A 24,936-nucleotide genomic window follows, 5' to 3' on the forward strand; every position below is an offset into this window, starting at 1 on the left:
ATTTAACTTTCTTTAAATAAATAAAATTGGCTCTTTCCCAGACAATAAGTTGTGATTTGGGCTAGAGATTTCTTGCACTTTTTACCTTTATTACTCATTTAGTATTGGTAGCGACTAGATGTTCAATAAATATTTATTGAATGGTGAAGAGGCATGTTCTAGGTCCCTGCCAAGAGGCAACACTCTAGTTTTTTATGCCTATTCCTCTTGAGATTCTTACAGCCTGGAGGATATAAGCTCTGGGTGGATATGCAGGTAACAGCAGATTTTTTTTTTGAAAAAAGAACACTAGGAAGAACAGGTGAAAAGAAAGAAAAAAGACAGTGGTTGTTTTGGCTGGGGCACTTTTCAAGCCACATTGTCACATTCTATCTTGCCAGGGTAGAGTAGACCCTAATTCTTCTTGCATACCTGCAACATAATGGAGTTTTGTTCTTGTCCTACTAACCAGACTGACCAGTAGAGCATGATATGAGCCTCATATAAGACCACTTCTTTGAGTGACTCCTCCATTCACAGTGTGGTAGGATTGTGGCGAGAGATCATATACCATCCTTAAGGATAAGGTCAAGGAGATGGTTTGAGGGTCAAAATAAGAGTGATGGGTTTGTGCTCTATGATTTGTTGCTTGTGATGCTTCTCAAGATTGTCATGCTTTTCCTAATCCAATTCAACTGTTTTGCTCTCAGTTACAATAAGAGGTCTAAATGATTTGTTAACAATAACTGGATCAAAGAGGATAGAGTTTCTCATGGAGTGCAGGCTGGGACAACATGTCGAATCTGGGTCCTGAGTGGAGTTAGGAGTAATAGGAAAGAAAAATAGCCCATGAATTCCTAAAGAAGCTATTTTATTTCTGTGGGCTTTCCTTGTGATTAATTTTAACTTTTTGAATGAAAAATATTACACTTTTCTCCCTTCTCTTCTAGTCTGTATTTAATAGTTCAAAGTTTTTTCTTGTTTCTCACTTAAAGCCTTCTTGAAAATAACAATTATTTTTTCACTGTACTATGGTGAATACAGTGCCAATTTGGTCTACATAGCATCTTATGTACTATTGTAACATTACTGATCACTGTTGCTTTATATTTTGTATGTTGTGTGCAGACTGAGACAAAATAGCAGTAGAAGTGTACAACCACTGGAATACTGGCAGGTATTAGCACCTCCTGAATTAATGCTGCCTAGGGAAAGCCTTCTTCAGATGGTCAAAAGCTCAGTGTGTCTAGAGCAGACAGACAGCATCAGACTGAATCATGTGGGTAGAGGGTTACTGAATGATAATGACCTATCCAGGAAGCTGGGTATTTTGTCAGAAAGGAGAATATGTTGGATATGACAAATTGCTGCAAATGCTATAGTCAGGTTCTTTGAGGAGGGGTCATCTGTCAGAAGACAGGTGTAAATAGTTGTCATGAGGAAAATTAGTCTCATCTGGTTTGAAATCATCTCCTCACATATGGGCTACTGAAGTAAAAGGAGAGACCACCTGGGTCACCTGGATTCAAATTCAGTCACTTTGGGCAAGTATACTGAGAAATGAAAGTTTAAACAATCTCTTCTTTAAGAAGAGCATAGTTTGAGAGGTTGAGGCAGCCCACTTTCATAACAATACCTTAGAGTGCAACTGGAGAAAAAGAGCTGTATATGATACAAGTGGCCTAATAGAAAGCCAAGTGTATTTGGTCATATGTTAAGACAAGAATCAGGCATTCATTGATTGGTAAGGTGAATTCCATTTAACCAGTAGCAGGAAATGGATATATGGCTGAAATTAGAGACTGACCCAGACCTTGAAGAACCTAAGTCTTACCCCACCAACATCCTTTCTTAGGTTATTTTTTTTGTTTGTTTTTTTGGTGAGGCAATCAAAGCTAAGTGACTTGCCCACACAGCTAGTAAGTGTCAAGTGTCTGAGGCCGGATTTGAACTTAGGTCCTCCTGACTCCAGGGCCTGAACTCTATCCACTGTGCTACCAAGCTGCCTCCTCTTAGGTTCTTCCAATGGGGACTCATAGGAACTCTGTGGCAGGTAGAGATCTGAAGAAGTAGAGTAACTTACTATGATGGACAATAAATTCCAAAGGATAATTTTATTATAGTCATTTTGTGAAAGATACCTGCAAAAAATACCTCTACTGCCTATATGCATAGGTCAGATCTACAAATGCTGAGGAGGGACATGTTTTTGGGGATGCTATAAAGGTGATCAGTGTGTATAACCTCTTGCTTGATGCTTCCCAGTATCACCATGCTTTTGTTATCCAATTAACCTATTTTGCTTTAGGTTATAATAAGTGATTTGTTAATAATAGCGAGATCTGAGCAGAAGATCTGTTTTGTGGGATGGGAGCTAAGTCAAGGTAGACTATATTGAACCTAGGTAATGGGTAGACCAACACAAACCCCTACAGAGCCTTTTATAGACGAATGAATGAAGTTTCAGAGACACTTGGGCAACAAGATCAAGACAAGGTGCCGGTATATGTGTAATTTAACCTATGACTTTGGACACAACACTTAATTTCTGAGCCCTGTATTTTTCATCTGAAAATAAGAGAGTTGGGCAAAGTTAACTTCTAAGTTCCCTTTTAGATCTAAATTGTTTTGCAATTACAGTTGATTTTTTAAAAATCTGGTCTTTGAGGTCCCCTCAGCTCTAAAACTCTTGATTTTTGATAATATTGTATAATCTCACATTTAACTAATCCCCATAACACATAATATCCCCTCTCTTATACAAATTTCTAAATGTCAAATGCCTTAGACTCTATCCATCAAAATTTTTCTAATAACAAGGATTAGGAAATGGAATTGATCCACAATTAAAGATTAAAATAACACAAGTTATATCACAAGACAAAACAAAAAGCCAATGAGACAAAGAGCAAGCTGTGTTTGGAGTCAGGAAGAGACAGCCTTTGAGGACAAGGACTGTTTTGGTGTTTCTTCTTATCCCTGGAACTGAGTACATGGTACATTGTAAGTCCTTAATAAATGCTTAATCAATTGATTGGTTTCTAACATCAAAATCTGGAGTCATCTTCAGTGGGTATTTCTGATTTCCTATAGAGTGAATTCTGTAGTATCTTTGTTGGGCTCAGGACTCTCCATCTCCACTTCAGAAACAAATTCCTGTTGCCAAGATCTCTTACAAGCTACGTTCTTTCTTTATGTGCAGTATCAAGAGACCCCCAGCAGAACTCAGAAAATAAGCTTCAAAATGAGATTTAGGGTGTGACAATAGATGCTGAGGTTATTTTTAAGGACAAAGTTTAGAGGGCAGGAGTTTGGCAAATAACAGTGTCTGATATAAGAAACTTGATGCTATCTCCTTCTAGACAACCCTTTCCATTCAGTTTTGAAATGAAAATACAAAGGATCGATTGAAATAATTGAGATACTCTGAAGTTGACCTTTTGGTTACCCCATTCTTGAATGGTAGAGATCATGAAGATTTTGGGAGAGACAGGGACAGGTGGAAAGAAACAAAAAAAAAAGAAAGCTCTGGGATCCGGAGATTCAGAAAGTATACTCAAATGAAGTAGAAGATGATCCAGATGTTGACCCTTACAGGTTAGTACAGAGTATTGTGTATGAGGGACAGCAAATAGGCCAGTGTGTCTGGATCAAAGAATGTGCAGAGGACAGTAATGTGTTAAAAGACTAGAAAGACAGGAAGGGAACAGGTTACAAAAGAGCTTTATATGACAAATAAAGAATTTTGTATTGTATCTTGGAGGTAGTAGGGGAATGTTGGAGTTTTTTGAATAGAGTGAACATTATCAGATCTGTGCTTTAGAAAAATGACTTTGACAGCTAGGTAGAGGCTGTATTAGAATGAGGAGAGTCTTGTGACAGGAAGGCCAATTAGGAGACAACTCCTGTCATCCAAGCAAAAAATCACGAGGACCTGAACTGGGGTGGTAGCTCTATGAGTGGAGAGAAGGGGAACTGGGCAAATTCACTGTGTAGGATTCATTCTATTCTTTGTCCTTGTATCCCCAGTGCCTAGTAGAGTACCTGGCATATAGTAGATACCAAGTAAATACTTGTTGATTGATTGGCTATAGAGAAATAAATCATAAGATTTAGCAACTGATTAGATAAATGGAATAAATGAAAGAGAAGAATAGAGGTTCACACTGAAGTTGTGAATGTAGGCAACTGGAAAAATGATGGTGCCCTCAGCAGAAGTTGACCTCAACAGAGAAATTGAAGTGAATTGCTTTCAGAATCAAGATAGATGAGAAAAAATGGTTACTATTATAGGCAAGAAAATCTTTCCCATGGTATAGAAAGCAACTTTAGCCTCAAAGATAAAATTAAACCCTGGATCTGACTGCAAAATTTCAGGAGCGTGTCTGCTTCAAATAAATTTAACAGCTGATGCATCATGCCTTTCTGTTAGTAATGGAAAGAGAGATGATATACCCTATTTTTTCCCCTCTCAGGTCCAGCCTGGAAGGTGGACCCATGTAACAGGACCCCCTTGATTCAAAAGTGACTCTTTTATTGGAAAAGGGGGAAAATGTACTGATCTTCAAATCTCACGGATCTAGAATGAAATAAGGAAATAAGATATTGTTTCTAACTTTTGGTGAGGAAACGGTAAAGAGAAGGCAAGAAAGAATATTACTAGAAACATGTGACTTCACTAAAGTATAAGCGGTATGTGGAGCTTGAAGATACAGATCTTGTAATGATAGAGGCTTAAACAAGCAAATTCTAAAAAGCATGGAATTTAAGGAGAAATTTGCAGTGATCTTTAGCAAACATACTTTGTGTTTTTGCTATGACAGGTGACACATGAATATGTCTGGTATGAGTGTGACTTATACATTTTTTTTTTAGGCAATTGAGGTTAGGTGACTTGCCCAGGGTCACACAGCTAGTAAGTGTCAAATGTTTGGTCTGAGGCCGGATTTGAACTCAGGTCCTCCTGACTTCAGGACCGGTGCTCTATCCACTGTGCCACCTAGCTGCCCTGACTTATACATTTCTTAACTTAAAAACAAGAAGAATATTGACTTGAAACTTCAATAAGCTCCAAAAAAGGCACTAGAAAATTTTACCTCTTCAAATGAGCAAATGAAGTAATGATTATAAATGATTATAGATCATTATATAGAACCAAAGGAGATACTATATGAATGATAGCTATTATTATTACTGGCCTCTGCCAGAAAAGAATAACTAGAATAAAGGATAGAATAAAAATGATTAGTGGTAAATTAAAACTTAAGATTAATGAGGAGATGGAAAGAGGGGATTTAGCTTCCCTCAATAAGTTTATGTCACCCAAGGGTCTCCCTTCTAGAGAAGATGAAAGGGTAAGGGGAATGTAGCCAAACTCTACAAGCAATCACAGGGAGAGAAACCTTCTCTGAAAAGCTAAAATGGTTTCAAAGAGAAAATTAAAAAGATAAAAGAATAAAAAGAAAATCAATAAAATAAATAAATAAAAAGATAAAAAGAATATGAATAGAGGGAAATTCTAACCTGTGGCAGGAGGTTGGGGTTAGAAGATTATGAAAAAAGAGCATGAAGGGAAGAAGGACCACTGAATTCTTGAAGCTATGTAATTAGTGTAAGTATTTTCCTATAAAGCATAGAGCTAGACTCTGAGAATCAAATAACCCTTTGTGGACAAAATAAACATGATACTTCTTATTATCAGGTACTCAATGGAAGGGGTCATCCAATAACTGTCAGAGGAAGATTAAATGAATAATAATGATTTGTGACTTCCTCCTGTGTGAAACCTAAATGGCTATTTGTTGATCTGACATTAACAATAAATAGGCCTGTTATCTTCCTTGGGCATGTATCCTGAACATGAGGGAGAGTCTTCTCAGATTTGTCAATTCTGACAACCCTTACCCCAGTCTTGTGGTTGATGTAAGGATAAATGATCCTGGAATTTGGAACCTTGCTCAGAATTGTGAATTCCTAAGCAAAAAAAAATTAAACTTTTAAGGAATATATGACTTTTTATCACTACTGCTGATTTCAGATAGAGATTTCAGAAGATAAAAATAGATTTGGGAAATGAACAATTGTTTTAAAAAATGATGTCTAAAAATATAATTTTATTTGGGGGTCTAAAATATAGGAAGCATAGGCTCTTGTCCAGGGATGAAGTACTCCTATCAAATGCCTATAGAACTATATTTATGTATGGGAGAAAAAGACTTTATGGCAGAGGCTAGTAAACTTATTAAAAGTTCAAGGCAATTTTCTTTTCTTTTTTCTTTTTAGGTTAAGGAATTTATTATTGTGGGTCCCTGCCCACAACAGTCTTTAGTTTTCTTGGAGTCACTGAGTCTCTTTGGGCTTCAGGAGTTTCTGGCTTCCAGCTTCAAGAGAGAAAGATGGATAATGCTTACCTGATTTCAGGTTGCTGAAGAAAGAGGCTCTGGAAGAAGCTAACATAAGAGGGGATCAAGTCTCCATCATGTCCCTATGCTCAGGTCACTACATTAGAGACATTGGGAAACTTCCTTTGGGTGAAATCTAGGACTATCTCTCTGGGTTGAGTTGAATTAACTTGCTTGTAATGGGAGAACTCTTTCATTCTGTATCATCTGTTATGGATTCTCATGTCATGCATTCTTTGAGTTTGGTTGTGCTGTGATTTAGATAAATAGATATTTGGATAAATTAGTTAATTGGTGGTTAGTTTGAACCTGAAAAATCATATCCCTTATTTAAGAGGGCAGACAGATATGCTTATAGCTTGGTACCCCCTCTCTCTAAGGAGAGCACAGTGGAAAAACTTCTAGCCCCAATTTCTTGCTTCTCTTCCTGGCAGGAATTAAAGTCTCCCTTGGAGAAGGGAGGGGAGAAAAGTTTAGAAGTGTCTATTCCGCCTCTATTTGAGCTGCATAATGACACCCCCATACTATATGTAGGGGGGCAACCCTTGCAACAGAGGAAAAGTCTAATAGTTTTTTTTTTCGAGAGAAAAAATAAATAAAAGGATGTAGTGGAATAGAATTATATATTAAGATAATATATTCATATGAGGAAATCCAGGACCTCGAGGGAAAAGCATGTTGGAGAGCATTTGGGTACAGCTCAATGGAAGGAGAAACAGATATGATGTCATGGGAGTATGCAGACTATTTGTACAGAAGGAAATAATAGATAAAGAGCTCCAGAAACATCAGTCTGGGCACAGAGGCATTATCAACCATCTGGACATGCTGGTTCTGCTTCTGTCTTTCTCTGTATCTCTGTCTCTCTCTTTCTGCCTGTTTTACTTTCTCTCTGTCTCTCTCTGCCTCTGCCTCTAACTCTTTCCCTCTCTCTTGGTTTAGGAGCTTATGATTTGTACTTTTGTTAGGAAGGCCTCATCAGATCATATAAACAAAGGAATCATTGATGTGGCTTTCAAGAACTTTTCTTGAGTGAGGTAGATTCAAACCCAGGCTTCCTGTGTTCAAGTCAACTATTCTTTGTACTTCACCACTTTGACAAAGAGTCTCATGTACTCTTTGTAAATGCCACGGAGAGATTTAGGATCAATTAGCATAAAATTAGATGGCTTCAAAACTTCTCAAATGATTAGAGATAAAGAGCAGTCATTTAATGACTTGATTTCAACCTCAGGGAAGAGCTACCTGTGGAGAACTGTCCTTGGTCCTGTGCTGTTCAAAATTTGTATTAGTGACTTGAATTAAAGTATATAGTGCATACTTGTCAGACTTACAGATCGCTTGAATTTGAGAGAGAATGACACCATGGATGACAGTTTGTATCTTTAAAAAGATTTTTATGGGCTCAAATGATGGACTGGATCTAATAAGTTGAAATTTAATAGGGATAAATATAAAATCCTATACTTACATACTTAGTATGAAAAAAATCAATTTCACAAGTACAGGATAGTAAAGATAAGAGTTTATGTGAGAAAGATATGGGGATGGGTTTTAGTGGACTACAATCCAAGTATAAGTAAACAGTGAGTGGCATGATAGCCAAAAAAAGCTGATATAGCTTAGGACAGCATTAAAAGGCATATGGTGACAGAATCAGAGAGGTGATAATCTAGCTGTCCTCTTTTCTGGTCACATTACATATATATTTGTATGGTCAGCAATGGTGTCCCTATCATTATAAGTCTTTAAATAGAGCTTAGATGACTACTTGTTAGGAATGTTACAGAGCAATGTTCTCCTTTGACTCTTCTAAGAATTTCTAGCTTTCTTCAAAGTACTGCTTAAATGCCCCCTTCTATATAAGACCTTTTCTGATCTCTCCTATTGCTTAATGTTCCCTTTCCCTTACTTGCATATATATTTATAGTATTCCCTGATAGAATGTAGCCTCCTTGAAGGCAGGAACTCTTTCATTATTGACTATCAATCTCTAGGCCCTAGTAGAATACTTTGCACATAGAAGGTATTTAATTAATGCTCATTTAATTGAACGGGAATGAATAGTGAGGATTCTTGTTATATTATATAGATTATATTAGGATCATTATTGCACATATCTAGATCTTGAAGGGAAGCAAAGGTCATCCAATCCAACATTCCTCATTTTATACATAAAGAAATTCAGGCCTATGGAGGTTAAGTGATTTACCCGAATTACTGTGGGTAGTAGATGACAGAGGTGGAATTTGAACTCAGGTCCTATGATTCCAGGACCAGTACACTTCCTATAGTACTCCAGGTGATTTGACCTCTAAGGCCCTTCTAATTTTGAGTTTCATGATTCTCACTTTACCCTTCTCCCTAAGGAGTTTCTCAAGAAAGTATCCTTTGGGGATTATTATATGACATAGGATATTTGATATAATATGATATTTGATATATGATATGATAATTATATGAGCCTCATATACATATAATCAGTTCATAAAATTACTCTAAATGGTACTCCCTTCACAAATCTTAGCACTTTATATAAATGTGAGTTATTAATATCAACACTAAAGGGTCATTTTAAAATCTCAGAGTAATTTTCTATTCTTCCCTCTCTCTCACCCCTCACATCTAAGCAACTGTGAAGTCCTGTTGATTCTACCTCTATACTATAGCCCCTTTGTGTCTCTTCCTCTCTACTAATTCTATTACCATCCTTCATTGCCTCCCACTTGAATCAAAATAACTGGTCTATATATGTTCAGCCGCTCTCTTCTCTAATTCTCCATTTAAACAGTTGCAAAATATCTCCCCCAATGTACCAGTTTGACCATTTCACTCCTATGCTGAAAAGGTGCAATGATGTCTCATTGTCTATAGTACAAAGAGTTCCTTCCTCATCATGGCAACTAGGACCCTTGTCTAATGCCAGTCATATTTAACACTTTTAACATTCATTAAGACGCAGCATGATATAGTGGAGAGAGAGCCATTTTCAGAGTCAGGAAGACCTAAGTTCAAATCTCACTGCTGGTGCATCCTGGCTTTGTAACCGTGGGCAATTGGTTCAATCTTTTAGGCATCTCTCTAAGGCTGTACGTTGCAGAGCAGCTACTGATTTACATTGGAAGATGGACTTTCTTCAAAAAGATTTCCACAGAGTGATGAAATCATAGGTCTAGTAGACACAGAACTAAACAAAACCTTTAATGACTTTTCTAAAAGTCATTGAACTCGTAACTCCACTTGGGGCAACTAGGTGGCACAATGGATAGAGCACCATACCTGGAGTTGGGAAGATTCATCTTCCTAAACTGAACTATGGCCTCAGACATTTACTAGCTGTGTGACCCTGGGCAAGTCCTTAACCCTGTTTGCCTCAGTTCCTCATTTGTAAAAATGAGCTGGAGAAAGAAATGGAAATGGCAAATCATTCCAGTATTTTTACCAAGAAAAACACAAACTGGGTCATGAAGGGTTGGGCGTAACTGAAATAATTAAAAAACAAAAAATTTCAAAATGCCAGGCTAGGCATGGGGATACCAGAGATAACAATGAAAAACATTCCCTGCCCTCAAGGAACTAACATTCCACTAAACTTCTTACAGTCTTAACTGCTCCCAAATCCTTACACTTGTACAGGCCATCCTCAATGCCTAGTATGCATTCTCCCCCCATAATTTCTCTTAACTTTTCTCTTTCTTCAAGAGGCAATGGAATGCAATGTTAAAAGCATGTTGAACTGTCAAAGAGACACAGGTTTGAATTCTGACTCTGACAGTAACTGGTTGTGAAATGGTTGAATAAGTTGTGGGACATTCTACTATTGTGTTGTAAGAAATTATGAAATAAATGATTTAAAAAAGACATGGGAAGATTTATAGGAACTAATGAAGAATGAAATAAGTAGAACCAAAAGATTAATTTATGCTATAACATCAGTAATACAAAAATGAACAATTTTGAGGACTTTTATAAGCTGATGAAGAATGAAGTAAGCAGAACCAGGAGAACAATTTATACAATAATAACACTTGAAAGTTGTAAGAACTATGATTAATACAATGATCACTCATGATTCCAGAAGACTGATGATGAAACATGCTATCCAATATAGAGGTGATAGACTTAAGGTATAGAATGAGACATATATGTGTATATTCATACATAATATATGTTATGTATGTATCTATATATTGTTTGCAGGCTTTGAAGGATTTGTTTGCTTGACTACGCATATTTGGCATGAAAAATTTATTTTTCTTTTTTTTTTAATAGGGCAGGGGATGGGAAAGAAAGTAGATTTATGTTAAATTTAAAAATAGGATGGGAGTACTATAGATGTGCAAAGTTGTATGCACATTCAGATGAGATCATTGTAGTCTTAGTTTTACTTAAGTGCTTTACTTTGTCATGAAATAGGCGTAATCTGTAAATGTTTGTGATATAAAAACAAAACACATCAATAAAACTTTTTTTTTTTTTGTAAAGGATACATCTCCCTCCTTTATGCCATGAGCAGGAGCTCACAAAACAGAGTTATCTCTATGGTTGTATTTATGCAGGAAGAGGAAAGCTGATGGACACCAAGAGGGCTCAGCTCGAATCAAGAAAATACAAAAGACCTGGAAGCAGGTCTCTGGCATGTTGGGTGGAAGATCCATTCGAGAATACAGACAAAAATCACAGAGGCACTCGTGGGCTGTAATTTGCATTGATGGGAGAGAATCTACAAGCCGATGAAAGAATATACTCAGAAAATTATTTACGAATACATATGTGTGGGTAATATTTTCCCCAATTGACTTTTTTTCTTCTCTATTTTAAAAGCAAGCCCAGGACAAGATGATGCCCTTTTCATAATAGCGACAGGAATAGCTGGCACCTAGTGGACAGATAGGAGAACTGCAAGCACTAATAATAGAATAGAAAGTTTTAGCATTGGGGGTAAAAAACAATAACAAAAACAAAAACAAAACAGAATTAGTAGTTATTTGATATTTATTAAACACTGACAAAGTGCCCAGTTCCAGAATATATAACAGAGAAACATATTTGACTCTATGCAAAAATCATATAATCTGAGAAAAAAAGATACAGAAGAAGGGAAATAGGGAGAATGGCCATGGAAAGAAGGTATAGGACTTTATATTTGTTAAAGTTAAATTAACTCCAGGATAATTTAATTCCAAAATTAGAAATATTCAGTAAATATACTTCTCATTATTTATAAATGATTATTTTAAATTTTTAAATTTTTCATATTTATTAAACTTTCAACCTAAGGCTTTTTTCTTTTCCTAGATGAAGAAACTTTTCCCCATAAGACTGCCTTTCGTTTGCCACAAAATAACTGCAATGGCTTCAGCTAATTATTTCAGGACCAGTCTCCCTGATTTCCTGCTCCCTGCTGTCCACCCCAAGCACCTCATTTTAAAATTCAAGCTCTGGTCTCTCTTGTATCCCTTCACCTGAGCATCTACTTTAATCTTGGGAGTTCCTGCCCGTACTACACTGGCTTATCCCTCGTTTTCTCAATTAGTGTCTGTTTACCAGAACCTTGGACTTAGTGCTCTCTTTTAGCCACAGGATCTTCGCAGGGTATATGACAGCTGGCTAGTGTTCCCTACTCTCTTCTCCCCTACCCACCCCCATCCCAAGTGAAATAATGTGAAGTTACGTTTTTCAAACCACATCTCAGCAACTAGGTAACTGAGAGAACAGTTCCCTTTCTGGATCTTTAGAGAGAGATTTTCATTTGAATTGCAAGGACTACATTAAAAAGAAGTGTAACATAGTAACTTCCTTGTAAGAGCTGGTGGGTAATACTACCCTAAATAGAACCAACTCCCACTGGCTGGCTTTTGTGCAAGAACTAATTCTTTCAGGTGCAGATCTATATAAAACCCAGAGGGGATTGGAGGATGCACAGGCAACTTCAAACCTGTTCTGGTGCAGAAGGTAATGACAACAACTCTTTAAACTAACAACTCGGAATGTTGTTCTAAGCACTAACGAAATCATTTCGGAAAACCTTTCAGATCGAGTAGCTGTCTCTTAAACGCTGAAATTGACCTTGTAAACTGATAATATGGGACTAATGCTTAGCAAGAGAGGGTCAGTAACTTTTTTCAGCTGCTTTTCAGTTGCTTATCAATGTGCACCTGGCTTTGGAAATGGAAAATAAATTTCACATATTATTGAGTATGATGAAGGAGGGAGTTATTCTTTCATTCCACTTCTACACTAGTCTGTTAAATGGCTCTCTCTTCATTGAAATACAATCGAAGAATTTGTATGCATTTTATGGATAGAGTCCCATTGTGATGGATGGGATTTTTATGCTTGACTCCAATCTTGATTATCTATCTTTTCTAATGTTTTAGCATTGTAAAAACAAACAAACAAACAAACAGAATGAGTAGTTATTTAATATTTATTAAGCACTGGTAAAATTCTAGGTTCCAGAACATATAACATAGAGAAGCACATTTGACTCTCTATGCAAGCAGCTACAATCTAAGAAAAAAGATACAAAAGAAAGAAAGCAAGGAAAGGGGGCCATGGAAAGAAGGTATAGGATTTTATACTTGTTACTTGTTAAAGTTAAATTAACTCAAAAGACTTGGATTTGATGAATTTATGATAAATATGAATTTAAACGAATTAAACAAATGATCAATCTACCCCTTCCTGAAGCAGGGTAGAATACTCTCGAAAGAGTGAATTGGGTGGTGGGAAAGGATTATGGTTAGGAAAGAGGGAATGAAAGACCAGGGAAGGAAAAAAATCTGCTCCAGATAAACACTTGGAAGGCTTTCCCCCCTAGAGTTAAGGATGGTCAGATTAGTGAGAGAAATGGGCGGGGCAATCAATTCACATGTCTGACAATATTAAAGTATTTTTCAAGAAATCTTTTTTTAAGTGGTGTGGAGTTACAGTGTAGGTTTACATATTATATGATATATTATTTCTACATAAATTGTACAAGTATGGACCACTTTTGCTAAATAGTACAAAAAAGGTTTTACTGCTAAAGGAAATGTTGTTCAGTCTGTCTAGGTTGGGCACACTTTTTTCCTGATCAAGTTATTCAACTTCTGAATTGAGAGAGCCTCTCATGATATCTTTATGGGCAAGATTGAGAAATGAGGGCTAAGTAATGGTTTTCCATTAATTCTAGCAGCTCTTTGGTTGTCCTTCATGATGTTTTAATTACAGTCATATCCATGGCAGGTAAGAGTAAAAACGGGTCATCATTTTTTAAAGAAAGATTTCTGGCTTTTCCTTTGGAAGCTGTGGGGTTGAGATAGACAGTTACCTTTTTCACTTGTGCATCAAAAGGAATAAATTGATTTCTAAATACCTGGGATTCATGACAGGCTACCCTCCTTAGTAGATTATCCTAGTATTTTCCATACATCCAATGCCCTTAGGTGGATTTGGAAATGGTTGAATGGCTCATTCCCAAAGTGGTTATTAAAGATTGTCAACATGAAGAGATATCTCTTCTTGTTCTCTGTAGTGGTGCAGGGAATCTGTTTTTGGCTTAATTCCATTAAATATTTTTATCAATAATTTGGATGAAGACATAGATGGCATGCACATCAAATTTTTTTATTAATTTTTTTTATTTTTAGGCAATTGGGATTAAGTGACATGCCCATCAAATTTGCATATAATACAAATAGTATCCAGAAAAGATTTTGACAGGCAAGTGTGTTGAACTGAATGTAAAAAAGATGAAATTTGATAAGATAAATATAAAGTTTTTCATTTGGGTTAAAAAAAATCTGCTTCATAAATTAAAAAAAAATACTTCCAACTCAAAATTCTAGGCACCTAAATACATGAAGGACCATCAGTTGATAGAGAGATTATATTTCTTATACATGGTCCCAGAGAGCATAGTCTAGGTAGGAGCTATGGTTGGAAATGGCAAAGAGTGAGATTGTGACTTGATATAAGGAGCACCTTCCTAACATTTAGAGCTGTCCAAAAGTGGAATGGTCTGCCTTAACAGGTAATTAGTTCCTCACAATTTGAGGACTTCTGGTAAGAGATGTTTAGAGGGGATTGTTGCTTAGGCATAAATTGATTCTGAGGTCCCTTCCAACTCTGAGATTATGTGCTTCTGTGTTCTATGTTCTATCTTGTATAAGGTCTGGCAGTTATCAATTAGTAATCATTTGTTAAGAATCCACTATGTGCTAGGGCTAGGCACTGGGCAAAGTGCTGGGGAGACACGGACAAAAGTGCAAAAGTTCCTGTTCTCAAGGAGCTTAACATCATATTGGGGGGAAAACCACGCACATATATACAAAATACATACAACATTACTATGAGTGGGCACTAGCTGCTGGTGGCAATCAAGAAAAGCTTTATGTAGAAGGTTTAAGCTGAGTTTAAAGGAAAGTAGGGCTGAGAGACAGAGGTGAGAAAGGGAATGCATTCTAATGATGGAAGATAGGACTGTAACATAAAAATGGGAGATAGAGTGTAGTGCATAAAGAACAGAGAGAAGGTCATTTTGATTTGACAATAGGGTATGGGAAGGAGAATAATTTAAGGTTGAAATCAAATCCGGTCTTTAAATGTCAAGTGTAGGAGTTTGTATTTGATCTTAGAGGTAACAGTCATTGGATTTTATTGAGCAGTTGAGTGACTTGGTCAGGCCAGTGCTTTAGAAAATTTACTTTGGCAGTTATGTGAAGGATGGATTTTAAAGTGGAAAGACCAGAAGCAGGAAGACCAAGTAGGAGGTCGTTGCAATAACAATAAGACTAACATTGACATCTGCTTAATGACCTAGGGAAAGCAAAAATAGTATACAGCATTATCATCTTCAAGAGTGCACCCATGGTGTTAAAGGATAAGGTAAAAATTAATTTTATGTAAAACGTCTAGAACATTTCATTGTTCAATCTGTCAATTCCAGTGAAAAAATAGTAAGGAAGAAAAAGTAAGGCAAAGACAACCTGTACTAGGTTGGATGGGTGATATCAGTCTCTTTTTCTTTATTAATTATACAAAATAGTTGGCATTGTTTTTCAATGTTCAGGGAGGAATAAAGCATTGTGGATGCTCCCCAAACTAGCTGATTTTTGAGAACAGTTTGAAAGCTGTCAGAAATCAGTTTGAAGTTATCATCTATCCATATCTCTTCCTCGAGGCAGTAAGGTGGTGCAGTGGATAGAGCACTGGCCCTCGAATCAGGAGGACCTGAGTTCAAATCTAGCCTCAGCCACATGCTACTCACTAGCTGTGTGACCCTGGGCAAGTCACTTAACCTCAATTACCTTGCCCCCCCCAAATAACAATAACATATCTCTTCCTCTTATTCATAAAGAAATCACAAGAGGCTCTACCAAAGTCAAATGTCATTCAGAAGGTGAGCTCTAGGAGTAAACTATGCCAACGTCAGACTCTGCAAGCTTCCCTTTGGCAGTAAGCCTGCCTTTGTACTATGTAGCAATGATGGTCCATATCTGGATAACTATTTTTAACAGCATGATCTGAGAGGTTTGTTTCATGGATGATTTATTGATGATGGTATCAATGATACACATTGTTGGCTAGTTTATCTTAAGACTCAGTCCAAACTGTTACTAGAAATATGGCCTAGGAATCAGTTTTTCTCTGAAAGGATTGTGGATTTAAAACTGGAAGCCCCATGCCTTGCACAAAAGAGCTTAATAAAAGAGGCTTAAATAAAATGGTTAAATTAGATTGAAGCAAACTGAGATCATAGGCTGTAAATTTCTTATGGGCAGAGACTTTCATTTTTATATTCATATCTCTAGATATAGATATGTAGATATCCATATCTATCTTGGCAATAGTAAGTATGTCCTTAACAATTTTATTAAATGATAAAATCATAGATTTAACCTGAGGAAGAAACATCAGAGGTCATTTGGATTAATGTCTTCATTTTACAGATGAGAAAAATGAAATTAAGCTAGAGAAGTTAAATGACTTGCTCATTGTCATTTAGTTAATATGTAGAAGAACATAGGTCCTTTTACTCCAGTTTCAGCCTCTGAGGGATCATCTCTTCTAACCTACCTAGATGGTGCATTGGGTAGGGGACTGGACCTGAAGTCAGGAAGACCTGAGTTCAAATTTGGCCTCTGATCTTGGGCAAGCTATTATGATGATTGAGCGATATTTATAAATCTCTTAGCAGTGTCTGGCACACAGTAGGAACCTAACAAATGTTTGCTTACTTACTTTCTTGCAACTTCATATTACGGATGAAGGGTGAGATCCTGAGAGAGTAATTGGGTTGTCCAAGATCATGACAGGAATAAGTAACAGAGAAAGCATTTGAACTTTAGGTCCTCTAATTCTTAATATAGTACTCTGGGTCAGGATTACTAAGCCACATCACTGATAACCTCTTGCATTAGGTATCTTAGATTGGAGTATATCATAGATGAAAGGCTTCATGCTAGAAGGAACCTCAGCAACCATCTTATCCAACACTCTCATTTTACAGATAAGGAAGTTAAGGTCCAGGGGAGGGGAAAGAAGGAAGGGAAAAACCATTTATAGAGCACCTACTATGTGTCAGGCATTGTGCTAAGTGCTTTACAATTATTATCTCATCTGATCCTCACAATAACCCTGGGAGATAGGTACTATCATTATTGCTGCTACTGCTGCTGCTGCTGCTGCTGCTGCTGCTGCTGCTACTACTACTACTACTACTACTACTACTACTACTACTACTACTACTACTACTGCTATTACCAGATAACATTTATATAGTGCTTACTATATGTGCCTACTACTACTACTACTACTACTACTACTACTATTACCAGATAACATTTATATAGTGGTTACTATATGTGCCTACCAGTACTACTACTACTATTACTAGATAACATTTATATAGTGCTTACTGTATGTGCCAGGCACTGTGCTAAGTACTTTAAAAATATTGTCTCATTTGATCCTAAACACAAACTCTGGGTAGTAGATGCTGCTATTATTCCCATTTTACAGATGAACAAATTGAGGGCCAAAGGGGTTAAGTGACTTGTCCAGAGTCACACAGCCAGTAAGCGTCTAAGCCTGGATTTGAATTCAAGTTCGGTTCTTGAACTCAGATCTTCCTGATTCTAGGCCTAGTGTTCTATTCACTGTACTACCTAGCTGTCTCTGTCACAGTACAGGTACATTGGTACCCATGGTACACAGTACCAAGCTATGTCCTCAACAGGGGATTCTCCAATAGGGAAAGATAGCACTATCCCACTTCTATGTAAACTGTTTGAAGAACTATCTCTGCAGGTTCACAATAGTCTAACCATGGCTCTATAATTCAGGCTAAACATCCTGAGTTGTACAACTGACTGATCCTGGGTGTTTATGAATATACTACTCAATTTTATATATGAAGATGCTTTTCTTCTGGTCTGCACCTGAAAGGCTCATGAGCCATTTGTATTTTCCAAAATGAAAACACATACATAAAAGCTGTCCTCTGGTTAGTGACTGTAGCGGATTTTTTATAGCTGTAATTTCTAAAAATCATCTAGCAGGTGATTCAAATATTCTGTTTAATTCAGCAAATGTTTTCCAAGCCCTTAAATGTAAGATGAGGCAGTATGGCATTTGAAAGATCTGGGTTCAAGCCCTGATGCTCACATACCGGCTGTGTGTCGTGGACATATCACTTGATCTCTCAGACAACTCTCTGAGATTATAAATAGCAAAACAATTGTTGATCTGCCTTGGTAGGGGGAGTTACCCATATGAACCAAATCACAAGTGTGATCTAAAAAACCACAAGATACTACCCTAGGTACCCCAAGAGCTAACAAATGAGGAGGGTATAGCCCTTTCTGCACTCAGGATATGAACCATATGGCTAATTTCTACACTTCTCAAAGGATTCTATTGCTTAGCATTTTGGAATGGGCTATGATGTTTTATTAGCAGATTACCCATGTCTTTTTGTCCATCTAGAGTTTTTCTTTAAGTTCTTTAGATGACAGCTGTTCAGCAAACCTGCTATTGGCCACTTGTTAAATATTCCCAGGCCTGAGGAGACTAGATAGGAAATGTCCTCTTTAATGCTAGAGGACTGTTTTCTTACTTGATTGTTGACAATCTAATCCTTATGTTTGATTTGAAGTGTGGTTGTATGGAAGACTGATAAAATTGCTGGAACCAATGGGAGCGAGCTGAGTCTCCCAGCTGTATAGATAAGGGCATCACTATTATTTTAGTGATGTCAGATGCTACCCACTTCCCAATTACAGTTATATGAAACACTAAAATGCTATTAATATTGATGATGTCATCAGAACTGATTTGGCAAAATGTAATAAAAAATAGTGGTCAGAAGGAAATCAATTTGACCAAGGGTAGCATATATTTCCAATTGATGATTCAATTCAATACATATTTAGTAAGCACCTAGTATGTGCCAGACATTATGCTAAGGAGCTTACAATTTTATGGGGAAGACAACACAGGGGGTGCAGAGGTTTGAGGAATCAGAAAGGTGGGAGAATTAAGGGGGTACTTGGCACTGGGGGAAATTATTCCTTGGAGTAGAAACCAGGCAGACCTGGAGATGCAAAATGGAGTGAGCTGAAAAGTCCTCTATCCACCCTCTATATAGGAAGACTTTGGGAGGAGTTTAAACTCTACCCTCCAGCCCTCTAATCAGAAGAGAGAAGAGGCTGAGGGAAGTGGTTGGTATACGTAGTTTGAGTCAGCAGCATGGTGATGAGATTAGAAGTGATGAGCTTTCCCTGGGAGGGGCATCTTGTTTCAAGGAGTTGAAGTGCAGAGATGAAGATACAGAGCAATGCCCAAGAACTTATCAACCTTGACAGCACTCTATGGAATGGAGCATTTGTAGACAAACAAATTCTTGTAAAAGTGCTTAGATTCATGAAGCTGGCAAAAATGAAAGTTTGGAACAAGAAATGGTACTGCTAAGCTTTGTATGTCTGTTACTTGGAGCCCCCAGAAAAAAGACCAAATCTCAAATTCCAGAACACATATTTGATTTGTGCTTTGTTTCAGCTTTTTGCCTAAGTATTTCCCCTCTAGCCTGGTCAGATTATGGATGTGAGTTCAAGTTCTGTTAAGCATCCTGTGTTGCTTGAAAAAACAAAAACAGAGGACAATAAGGACAAATCTCAAGTCAAGTTTCAAGAAAATGAATTTATTCCCAAGTTACAGGAGAATGCTGTTCATTCCCAAGTTATAGGAGAATGCCCTGACACTAGAAAAGGTAATTTATCCTGTTAGATAAATACTTATGATTTGAATGCTTGTATAATTAGGTACATTGTAACTTTTTCCAGAAATTTGATGAGAATTTTATTATTTTAATTATTATAGAGGATTCTAATTTTTGTAATTTTGTTCTAATGGCATTTGTGTGAAACAAATGAATAATGCATGGGAGGTAGGAAGAGGGAGTCATCTGACCTACTGATGTCATCTGATATAACCCTTAGGCCTTGCCATTGGCCTTGTTAGAGAACCCTAAAGACATTTAGACTTTTGTATCTGCCTTGTAACTGGATGTTCTCTAATGTGCTGTCTTCCCCAATTGGACTATGAGCTCCTTGAGATCAAGGACTGTCTCATTTTTAAAAATCTGTATCTCCAGCATGTAGTATAGTACGTGGCATATAGTAAGTAATAAAAGATTTAAATTCATGTTCTACATCCAATTTGAATACTATGATTAATAGTCATTTTTGTTTCTAATACTAAGGGAGCAATATTTAAAGGTAAAATAGTTTAATAGTGAGAGCATTTATAGCAGAATCATCTTGATTTGGACCTAGATTGGATGACTTTTTGGTAGTGACTACTAATTGGATAGATTCAAAAGATGTATTTATTCTCCAGCTAATAAGCAGACATAGAAACCAATTATTATAATATATGTAATGTTTTTCAAACTATAAAGCTCTAAGCTAATATCAATTGTTATTGTTATTATTGTCTTTGGTTTAAGTCTAATCAATTGTAATGAATTATTAAATGTGATTAATTAATCCTGTTCCCTTCTATTCAGGACTACTGTTACTTGGACCCATTTACTATGCAAACTTCCTTATGTGTGTCCAGTGATCAGGACAGTACTTAGCAGCTTGAAATCACATAAATGTTGGAAAGGGGTGTTAGACAGAGATCTAAGAGATCTTTCTGAATAACTTGGATTTTTGCATATATGAATATTCATATACATAGACATTTCACTACTACAGCTATAATGGGCTATATAAGTAAATATGGTATTTCAGACTGGCATTAAGTAGCATTCCTCTACCTTTAGAGAATGACTTAAAAATATTTCTAATGTAATGACTTTGCTGCACTATTATAATAAAGTACATTTTATTTTTTTACCCATAGATCTCAATGATGCAGGATCCTCTTCTCTTCCTAGTCCGCAGAAATTTCTTCCTACAAATTATAACAGCTATACTAAGGAACATTATTCATATGCAGGCAAAAATATTATTATTCAAGAATCAATAGAGAGCTATGGAGCTGTAGTGTGGCCAGGTGTAAGTTGTTAACTTTGATTAAAATTTTTGAAATATGAAGTCACTATATTTGCCATATATATTGACCATATGTGTGTGTTTCCATCTATTTATGTGTATCTCTTTATCTACATATATATATACATATATATACACACATATATATATACATATATATATACATATATATGGTGGTTGGCTCCCCCATACCTGAAATACTCTCCTAGCTCCCTTCAAGCCTCATTTACTTCCCCCTTTCAAGAAGTTTTGCTCAACTTTTCCAGTTATTAATGTGCCCTTCCCCCAAATCACTTTAAATTTTTTTGAGGAGGTAGTGAGGTGAGGAGAGAGAAGGGGTTTGTCTCCCTTATCTACACTTATTACCAGCACAATATAAATTAAGTGTAGAAACTGTCTCACTTTTGTATTTGTATCTCCAGCACTTAGCACAGTGCCTCGCTACGTAGTAAGCAGTAAGCACTTAATAAATGTTTGCTGATTGACCTAGAATGTATACAAATGACATTTAAAATACAGTGTTCTTTTTAGGGGAGGAGGAATCTATATCACTGGTATAGCATGACGGGGGGAGGGGTTTCCCTCTGTGATGCAGAACAACCAATGTTTGCAACTTTTGTAAAGTCTTCTGGGGGTAGACTTGCCCAGGGCCACACAGCCAGCATGTGTCAAGAGACTGGTCTTGTCCTCAGTCTATCTGACTCTGAGGCCAGCCTTTTGTCTACTATGGTCTCACAGAGCTCAATTTATTGCTTTAAATCTTGACGCCTCTTAAAAGGTATTTTATACCTGAATATCAACCTGACATAGCCCTTCTTACAAACCTCTTTATTCTAAGGTAGGGCTACCTTGCAAAAAGAAACCTCAGGGGCAGCTAGATAGCACAGTGGATAGAGCACCGGCTCTGGAGTCAGGAGGACCTGAGTTCAAATGCGGGCTTAGAAACATAATACTTACTAGTTGTGTGACCCTGGGCAAGTCACTTAAACCCATTGCTGAAACCAAACAAAAAAACCTCATAGGTATACATCTCCACTGAATCAGAAATAATACCTTATACTAATGTAATTACAAGGTGATCATCACAATCACCTTAAGAATTGGTAGTGTAAATAGTATTTATAGTATACAGGTGAGGAAGCTGAGGAGCAAAGAGCTTAAAATGGCTTGCTTGATTTCATACAGTTAAGTTTCAAAACTGAGATTTGAATTCAGGTTTTGTGACAGAAAGCCTAGTTAATATACTTCCTTCCTTACCATACTGTTTCTCTACTCCGTATCAATACAAATAAAAAAATGTTTTTTTAATTTTTTTTTGAGGGGAGAAAGTTGGAAAAGTTCTATATGGACCAATTTATATATGTTTACTAAATGACCATTTTAAACAAAATCCACTCCAATTCAAAAAATATAGCTTAAGAGGTAAGTTACTCAAAAAAGTTTTACAGCAAGATGCTTAGAACAATTTGGGAATAGCTATAACCAGCCAAAATGAATCACTCCTATTTAGCATCACAACTTATTTACTTTATAGGAGCCAAGGGAATTTGATGGTCTAAGGCCACATATGATCCTGCAAATCCTTGGGGGCTGCTTTAAATTTTAGTATTATCATACATGATCTTATAAGAGATTTCTTTGCTATCCTCATTTCTAAGATTCTAAAGTACGAAGATGTCTTTAAGAACTTTAAAAGCATATGAGAATTGGAGTCAGAAGGTCAGGGTTTAAATTCTTTTTGCCAATTATTACTTTTATGACTTTTTGTAAGTCACTCTCTGTGCCTTATTTTTCTCATCTGCAAAAGGGGAGTGGAGGAAGAACTAGCTAACTCAAAATCACCTAATGTTCAAAGTTTTATAATCCTGTGATTCCACTTGTCAGTGGCTGTCAAATTCTATACTCATAGAACTTTAGGATTCCATACTTAAGCCAACTTGGAACTGGAAAGGCTATTTAAGATCCATATATTCCAAATATTTTTTTTAAACACATGAAAAGATTGAAGCCCAAACAATTTCATAATTCATAGGTTTTAAATTTGGTAAGGATCTTGGAGGAAGTCCAACCCCATTGTAATAAAGAAATTGGGGCCTTGTGAGTTAAAATACCTTTCTCCCAAACTAATTAAGTCTAGACTTTTGATGTTCAATCTCTTGGTTGTGTCTAACTGCAATATTTTACTCTTTCTTAGGCTGTAGCTTTGTGTGAATATTTGGAACAACATAGTACAGAACTCAAGCTTCAAGACGCTACAGTAATTGAAATTGGGGCTGGACCAGGCCTTGTGTCAATTGTTGCTAGTCTATTAGGTCAGTACATTATTTTATAGCTCTTCTAAACTTGTGATCATTGCAAAAATATAGGAATTCTTTACAATTTTAGAATCTTTACTTTAATTAAGAAAGTGCTAAGAGTTTTTAAAACACTTGTTTTAGTCCTGCAACACAGAATTTGTTCTGATGAAAGAAAATGTGATGTGAATTACTAACATAAAGGAAGAAGTAAAGTCATTTACAAAAGGCATTTTATAAAATATTACGTTACGTTACAAAGGCATTTACAAAATACTGACCACAGACAAACCCTGTCTTTTATTTCCTTTGTATTCCCTGATTGTCTAATGTAATTGTCCCACAGACACCAAAATATTACTTGGTAATTGCTGTAATTTTTTTTTTCTTTCTTTCTTAGGAGCACATGTAACAGCAACGGATCTTCCTGATGTGCTAGGAAACCTCCAATACAACATTTTTGAAAATACGCACAATTGTACAGTGCACCAACCTGAAGTGAGAGAACTGGTGTGGGGGGAAGATCTTGAACTGAATTTCCCTAAGTCAGCTTACTATTACGATTTCATTTTAGCTACTGATGTGGTGTACCACCATTACTTTTTGGATAAACTGCTGACCACAATGATACATTTGTGTCAGCCAGGGACAGTGCTGCTCTGGGCAAACAAATTCAGATTCAGCACAGATTATGAATTTTTGGAAAAATTCAAGCAAATTTTCAACACAACACTACTTGCTGAATTTCCAGAGTCAACAGTCAAGCTTTTTAAAGCAACACTAAAATGGGACTAAAATAAAACAGGAAAAAAAATGCATCATGTTAGTATGCCTTTTGTAGCAAACACTGATGCATTATATTTGAGGCAAAACAGAAAGAAGTACATGAAAAATTAAGTAAAAAGAATTTAAGTACGTATGTCTTCAAAACGCTTTGTAGACATACTTAACTTCAGAAACTGTTACACCAAATTTTATGTCTATATATGCATACACATATATACACACCAAATTTTATACTAAAGAAATCATGAGTATTACATATTTTGCAACAGTAGTGTACACTTTATAATTCATATTTCAAGTACAAACTCACCTTGTTGAATTTACCCCCAAATTACCTAATCACATCTAGCTCATGTTTTTAAAACTACTGACGAAATAATATAGGGCAAAGATATTACAAACATCAGGTTGCAAATATGTCCAGAATATGGTCACCTTTTTTGAAACCTCAAATTCAACATGCTTTAAAATATGCAACTTTACACTAAAATTTGGTATTATGGACACACACACGTATTTTTTACATGATGCATTTACTCAATAATCTTCTTTAGCTAATAGCTACTACTATTTTGAAGCCATTTCTCTACACAAAAGTACCAGTTACACATTTAGCTGAATAAAATAAACAAGCTGTATAATATCACTTACATTGTAGGGTGAGGTTGCAAGCAGCTTAAAACCCAAACTTTCCAGGTTTGAGATTGCTTAGTGCATTATTTTCAGACTCTTTATTAGATAGGATTTGAAACTATTGCATTCTTGACTAATTGTTACTATCCTTTAATACTGACATTTAATATTTTTATAATATATACCAATGGAAAACCACTTTGGGGTTTGTAAAAACTGACCCTATAGTCCACTTTTGAGGAAGATAATTATTCCATAATTTATATTGTATTTGGCTAATTGACTCTCAAGTATTTA

General features: G+C 36.3%; 1 protein-coding gene across 1 annotated transcript; it reads left to right on the forward strand.

Annotated features, from left to right (window-relative positions):
* Window positions 1-19,463: 19,463 nt before the first annotated feature.
* Window positions 19,464-24,019, forward strand: METTL21C (methyltransferase like 21C). The gene is made up of 4 exons (XM_027854090.1): window positions 19,464-19,635; window positions 20,775-20,929; window positions 23,121-23,238; window positions 23,621-24,019. The coding sequence occupies exons 1-4, from the start codon at window positions 19,464-19,466 to the stop codon at window positions 24,013-24,015; spliced, it is 840 nt and encodes a 279-aa protein (XP_027709891.1). The 3' UTR covers window positions 24,016-24,019.
* Window positions 24,020-24,936: the final 917 nt, after the last annotated feature.

This window comes from Vombatus ursinus, unplaced genomic scaffold, assembly GCF_900497805.2.
Source record: "Vombatus ursinus unplaced genomic scaffold, bare-nosed wombat genome assembly UNPS02010304.1, whole genome shotgun sequence".
In the NCBI taxonomy this organism is placed as follows: Eukaryota; Metazoa; Chordata; class Mammalia; order Diprotodontia; family Vombatidae; genus Vombatus; species Vombatus ursinus.